The 7,357-nt window shown below is 36.8% G+C and overlaps 1 protein-coding gene across 4 annotated transcripts in view; it reads right to left on the bottom strand.

The window, feature by feature from the left end:
- Positions 1–703: 703 nt before the first annotated feature.
- LOC131152023 (serine/threonine protein phosphatase 2A 55 kDa regulatory subunit B beta isoform-like) overlaps positions 704–7,357 on the bottom strand; it is a 45,371-nt gene continuing 38,717 nt past the window's right edge. For all 4 annotated transcript variants that reach the window (XM_058103593.1, XM_058103595.1, XM_058103596.1 and 1 more), the window contains exons 10-14: positions 2,539–2,607; positions 2,335–2,426; positions 2,154–2,231; positions 1,855–1,922; positions 704–1,421 (exon numbers count right to left, since the gene is read on the bottom strand). In XM_058103593.1, the coding sequence (XP_057959576.1) occupies positions 1,285–1,421; positions 1,855–1,922; positions 2,154–2,231; positions 2,335–2,426; positions 2,539–2,607 (444 nt within the window). In that variant the 3' untranslated portion in view covers positions 704–1,284. The remainder of the gene's footprint in view (positions 1,422–1,854; positions 1,923–2,153; positions 2,232–2,334; positions 2,427–2,538; positions 2,608–7,357) is intronic.

Raw genomic sequence — 7,357 nt, 5'->3', positions numbered from 1 at the left:
CGCACATTGCTGGCAAGCATAAATTTCGGGCCGGTGGGAGAGAGAGAGAGAGAGAGAGAGAAACTATAAAAATTGTTGTATAGCTTGAATTGCATCGCGTAAAATATAATTTATAATCATGTAATTCAATATGAAGACACTTCCCTTTATTTTCTTATTATCGTACTCTACAAAATTGTGAAGATGTTCAATTAATGCTGATCTTTTTTAGTTTTAACATTTATTTTTCTAGCTTGTAAATGTTGCACCCTGACCACGAGCTGGAAAAAAATAAAATAAAATTGAACCATAGTGAAGACCAAATTGTAGGAAAAAAAAATGGTAAATCGTGATCAAGGGCGTGCTGGGGGTTGCTTCAATACCATAATTGATGAAATATAACGTATGAAAACAAAAGGCAGCTCCCCCATGGAACTCTGAATGAATAGACATGCCCAAATAAGACGTTCATATCAATCTCAAATGTTGCCCCATCATAATCTTCTTGTAGGCGTCTCTCACTTTAAGTTTGTAGCAGCTGAATTTTTCCTACATGCTCTTTACAAAAACTAAATATGGACAAGAGGTACACTTTGAATCGCAGATTATATAAACCAGATCCAACACAGCATATTAATTAATATATATATATATATATATATATATATATATATATATATTTCATATATAATTTCTATAACCAGTTTAATACTAGACATCTAAGTGAACAGAAAAAAGAGTTGAGCCTTGTATTTCAATTCCCAAGGAGATCATATCAACCTCACAAATGCTGTGAAAGGAAGACTGGGAAAGAAAGATGGCAATAATAAAGATGAAATTTTACAAGCCCTCAAAATGTTGGGGTCAATAATACAATATCAACGCCGAGGCAACAATGAGATTTGATGAACAGCTCCTTCCACACTGGATTTTTGATTAAAGACCCAATTGACTTTAAAGCTAGCAGCACTGGTGAAGTGTGCAGTCTTTGTTTGGGTTTGTAGGAGAGCTACAATCACAATATCTCCCACCTAAACAAAACACAATTAGGACCGAACTGCATCTTTTCTTACGAAAGAACATAATCAGAAATGCGCTGCCCGTCTGCAAGCAAAAAGGCAAATTACGAGCTTGAGAAATCTGCAACACCCTGATTTTTTAGGAAATGCTACAGCCCTAATGAATTGCCCAATGTTCAGATAACTGATGCAGCTCTTTACGTCATGGTTGTCAAGGCAAGGCAGCCTTATAGCCAAAATCAACCACAAGATCCTTGCCAGGCTATAATAAAATCATTGACCATCTTCATGCATAATACATGTACAGGCTGTTTGATGCAGCACAGGCAAGTGCATTTTCAGCTGGATGCCATGCTAGATGAAGCAACTTTGTTGAGAAATCGAAAGCATTTCCATTTGTATCAACTCCAGAATTATCTGCCCCTATGGTGATGAAAATAAGAATTGGAATTATTAAAAGAAAAAGAAAAAAGAAAAAACATGATTGTGCAATCAATAGGCATAAGAAAAAATGCTGCAAACACCGATGAAATGACTGCTTCAAATTTGGAGTAAATAAATCATAAACCCCCTCAAGACAATATCATTGAAGTTGAGAATCAATTCAACCAGAGATTCAAATCTAGAATTTTTAATTTTAAGTCCTTGGAAAAATGTCAAACTGGTTGTGCTAATTAGTCTATTAGCCATATCTGCCATCTGTTGAGATTATGGCGCACCAACATTGTTCAATAACAATACCAAAGCCAAATTGCTTCAAACTGTAATTGGTGATACAGATGATTATTCAGCCAAAATCCAAGTCCATTGTTATAGGCTTTAAAGTAGAGCCCACTATTTCTAAAGAAAAACATACCTCGCCTGACAACACGGGAAAGTGAACTCAAGGATCTTGATGGCCTTGACGGGGTCGGGATTTGTCTCCTAGAAGTGCATCAGACAGATATCATCACATACACACAACAAAGCAACAAAATTTCCATTGTCTAGCATAGCATTAGTTGATTTAAAAGAAATTGCGAGTGCGAGTTATAGGACGTGGTTTAAAGTACTAGGATCATTTTTATAACCACGTCAGCATCAAAACATATCCACTAGAAACATACCTCAAAGCATAAACACTAATGCTAGCAACTTATTATAACAGTAACATACCTCATGGGATTTTTGCTGGCTTCCAAAGTTGTTGCTTCTGTACTTCCCTCAGAACAACCAAACACACGAAAGAGATTGCTGAGATAACAGACAGTATGGCATCATCAAATGCTCTTGTGCTAGCATTATGGGCAAGGATTCCATTGTAACAATAACTTAAGGTTATGTATAAAAAGCATACCTGTAGGAACCAGTCCCCACTCGCAGCCCATCTCCACTCAGACAACACTCGAACTTATCAAAGATCGAATCATTTTCATATAAATCACACAGCTGATCAAGATAAAATAATAAATATAATTTGGATCAAATAACAATGAACAGTAATACCTCAACTTAATAATTATTCAAACAAAATGAAAATCACTATTGAAAGAACCTTCACCTTAGGTCTTAAGTACTCATGAACCTGGAAAGTTGCAACCGGGCCAGAATCCATATTAATGTCCCACAGCTGACAACCAGGACAACAAAATCATTAAGACAATTTTCAGTATTTAAACACTAGAGTGTTAACATATGAAGTATAGTCATACCAGACATGGCAGAAAAAACAAACATCACTTGCAAGAGTATATGAAGATCAAATCTCTATATTTTATTTTGTGCCATGGCATTTGACACCATCAATTTTTCCATAGCTCTTGGAATGACCATATTTCTTTTAAACTATATAATTAAATTTACAATTTATTGACAATATTAATTTCTTTGCTCTACAGCTATATCTTGGCAAATAGCTTGGTGCCTTCTAAAAACCTCGAACTTTGTTAAAAGTTCTAAAAGACTGCATCACGCAATCCAGTTTTCCTATTCTAGAAGCAGGCACCTAAAAAAGAAAGAACAAACAAGAATATATGCGAACATGGACAACAATAACCTGATCAAATGCTACAGTACTGGGGTATGAACCATATATCTGGCAAAGTGTGATCCTGCCTGAAATTGTAAATGTCCAGTTGATTAAAGTTTAATCCAAATTTGTTGAAATTCACCCAGGAAATGCAAAATTTCTTAATGTCAAAATCAAATTTTGAAAAAGAACTCCTTTCGACTCGTAAAGACCAACCTCCTTTCCACTTTTTCTTTCACTAATAAACAAATGATTCATTTCATGGGCACGAAGGAGGGCCCCCATGCCCTCTTCCCTCAAATTAAAAAAAAAAATCTAAAAACTTGTGTACATTTAGAAACTAGATCACTAAACCAAACAGATAAGACTCTTTCTAACTACAAAAGAAATTTTGTTAAAAACAGCAGGGAGAAAGGTTACAATAAAAGGACAAGGAGTCCTAGAACATAAACAGAGAAGAAAAGAATAATCACAATCAGCACAATAATGCTATCCAATTGCTGTTGACATCCTCAAAGCAGCCCTTGAAATAAATTGGGAGTAAGCCCAAAGAGACAGCAAATACTGCACCATGTCCCAGACTAAATCTAAATACAATCTCTATCCAGAAAATATTCAAACATTCTATTCCAACCAAATACCTCATAAAACAGAGAAAAAAGCACAGCTCCACAACCTCCCAAGTTCCCAACATCCTTACCCTTCCCAAAATCAACAGAAGAAATACTCAAGAGTTCCTCCACATCTTTGAACAGCCCAAATCCTTGCCAAGAACTCCAAGTAGTCTAGTTCACAAACCCTATGCAAATAAATAGTACAGAAACAAAAAAGATGGGCCCTGTTTAGTTGTGGAAAACAATTTTAATTTTCCATTTTAATTTTTACAAAAATTACAAAAGAGATAGCAATTTATTTAATTTTACAACATTTGTATGAAATACATGAACAATAATAAAAGTTTTTGACACCATTTGCTCGTGGACATAGTTCTAGTTTTCATTTTCAATTTTTGAAATAACTACAAAAATGTCACCTAGTTTTCCAATTTTCTAAATTTATATAGAAAAGTCGGAAAACATTTTTTATTATTTTCTTAATTTATAACTCTTACTTTACATATGGGAGCATGGAATTCGGATCTTGGACTTTGATTGTGTGGTTTATGAATTAGTTTCTTCCAAATCTACAAAAATCCAAATTCAAATCCCAAAATCCATGATTTCACATACAATCATGTATAACTTTTTTGGAAAATTGAAAAACAAGTTATAAAGCTCCTCCAACTACCTATCATTCACATCCCTTCTAAAATGAAACTCCTAAGAAAACGAGTCATCATTTGGAATTGGAAAGGACCAAATGACATCATTATGATAAAATGAAAGACGAAACAATTGAACAAAGGAGCAAACAACAAAGAACCCCAACCTAAACATCCTCTCAAAAAGAATATGGGGAGGCATTTCAACCAGCAAGTCAGATTTGGAGTCCGTTCGATTCAGACAACAATTACCGAGAAGCCTTTCCCTCTAACTATCATGAGCAGTAATAGTCAGCACAAGTAAAATGTTTTCATAGCCAAGTATCACAGGCCGAAAACTTCACACCTTATGAAGGGATATGTGGCACTAGCTAAAGCACTCTTGGTTAACTAGTCAACTATAAGTATACCGTGGTTAACCACAAGAACACATTCTAACATGCAAAGTCATTGGAAGCACTAAGCAATAATGTAAGCAAACGAAAAGCAAGCGTTAAAAATTGAAACAACGTAATTCATCAGCACCGCCTCCATAGGCAGCGTGTCTTTAGTGAGGGAGGAAAGGAGGCTAAACATGTTTACAAATGCTAGTGAAATTTATATCCGATGAACACTGACCCTCCTTTAAAGAGTTTTATATGCTATTCTAGCTCTGATACTAGGAAACATCAAACTTACCGAGGAGGCATAAAAATAATGGTGGTCACATTCACATGATGATAACTCATCCCATGTGTACAAGACAAGCAGTCACAGGTAAGCATAATGCCCTAAACAAGCTTGGCTTGTGACACCAAGGGATGCATGATCTCGAGTAACGATGGGTCAAAGTGATGTCTTGGTTTCTTAGGAAAATGCAATACCAATTCTGGCGTCCACTCTTACTCTTTCATCTTGTTTCCATTACCTTTGTGCAACTAAATTTATCATTGTTAATATACTGTTTTTGCTTTACCTTCTTCAAACTGTTTAGCTTGGGGTCTACCACTTCCCAATTTAAACTTCATGCGAGGAATAAAGGGAGGGTAAATCTGCGAAATAAACTTCCAAGAACTTCTTAGATGAGCATCTAAGACCCAAATTAGCATCACATCCGTTCTCTTGAAAGCCAAACTTACTGTTTATAACTTTCTGTCACAGGGACTAAACGTCCAAGGAAAACTGCCACAACCATTAGCCCAATAAAGTTATTTTTTAAACACCAAATTACCAAGACCCATCCCTCCCCCCTTCGTTAGACAAACATACCACCCCCCACCTTAATCTCTCTCACTACCCCCTCTAAACTAAACACCACCATCCTGATTCCAAACACATCAAAAGGTCTCTCCAGCAAGGTAAATGACCAAGAAACAGGACTCCGATCCAACCCCTCAATCATCAACCTATCTTAGTCTTCCTCAATATGGACATTTTTCAAAAAATAAGCTACCCTTCCGCAATCAATAAACATCAATCACTACCTCCCCATTTCTCAACTCCATTTCTCTAACATGATTATCTCACTTGCCCATTAGCCACCATATAAAAAAACCTAGAATTACAATCACCCTCCCTGCCCACTTAAACATAGTATTCTACCTCCCAACAACTAGCCTACTTCATAATTACACAACTCATTTTGCAAACAACCTCACTTAGTTCCCTCCACTAAAAGCCCCTCATCTTCCTATTTGCTATCCAAAACACTCAACTCACTCAAAATACTCATTTTTCTCACTCTACTCAAAATTCCACTTCTTTAGCACCTTGTTTACCCTTAAGCTTCTTCATAAACCTAAATCCCTCTTAGCTATTACAGAACAACCAACCCAAGTCTCCTTAGCTGAAGGGAAAAAGCATGATGATTCATCCGCCTATACTTTAACCAAAAAGGAATAGAGCCCCATTTAACCTTTAGACTCTAACCAAACCAGAAAACAATAGGCAAGTGATCAAGGAATAACACCCAGAATAAGATGGGGAAAGTCATCCTCCCACTACTTACTGACCAAGTGAAAAAAGCGTTCTGCAAAGGAATATCTGGCAAGCCACATTCCCTTATGAAACTATCAAAATCAAATAAAATACCTCTTTTTATTTCCCAGAAACCTAACAACATCGAAGCCCCCTTCTTCAACTCCCCCCCCCCCCCCCCCCTCAAAAAAAAAAAACAAAAACAAAATAACAAAATAAAAAAAAACAAAACAAACTCCTCTAAGACTGAAACATAGTCTAGGACTGTAGGTTGAAGTAAACCACCACTGTCCCCCAAACTTTAAGGGGAAGAGATAAAGAAAAGAAAAACTAAAATAATCAACCCTAGTTACCAATCTAGTGTCCCACACCATTAAAATTACCCCCACTGCCCCCATGAAGAAAAAGCAGTCCAATATTTCCCCCTACCCAGCCAAATATCCCCAATAACTCCCTCCACCAACACATTCTAGCATAGTTTCCTGCAAGGAAAAGAAAACGTCAAAAGAGTATTTAGACACCATTTCCCAAACTAGGTCCCTTCTCAAAACCACCTAACCTTCTAGCATACTAACTCATCAGCCACTGCCCTCTTTTCCCTTACCTCCACACAACACCCCACCCCACCCCCACCAACAAAAAAAAAAGAGGGAAAAAAAAAATGATTGAAGACTCTAAATTTCTCAACTCTTTTTTAACTCACTTTTCTTCCTCTCATAGGTCTTAGGAGAAACAGACACTTTAATCACCTTCCTTAAAGGGCTAACCAATTCAATACCCCTGCCCTCCAAAAGCGCTTGAGGATCCAAATTGTCTCTCTCACCCCCAAAAGAACAAAATAATGTTTACCTAGAATGTGGAATATTTTGATTTGTGGAATGGGAACCAGATCGCAGTACAGCACATGCTCTAACATTTGGAACATTAGGAGTATACTTAGATATATTGGAGAAAAAAAGTGTAATGGCACCTGCTCTCCAAACACCTCAGAAGCCAGAGAATTAGGCCCACTGTCCCCCATCAATACTGCATTGCCCTTAAAATTTAGGGCATCAATTCTTTATCCCCACATTTTTCCTTGCCTCACTAGCATCCCCACTTTGGTCTAACTGCAATCCTCCCATCCCCCCACCC

The sequence above is a fragment of the Malania oleifera genome, chromosome 3 (assembly GCF_029873635.1).
Source record: "Malania oleifera isolate guangnan ecotype guangnan chromosome 3, ASM2987363v1, whole genome shotgun sequence".
NCBI classification, from domain to species: Eukaryota; Viridiplantae; Streptophyta; class Magnoliopsida; order Santalales; family Ximeniaceae; genus Malania; species Malania oleifera.
This window is presented reverse-complemented; position numbering and strand designations above follow the sequence as displayed.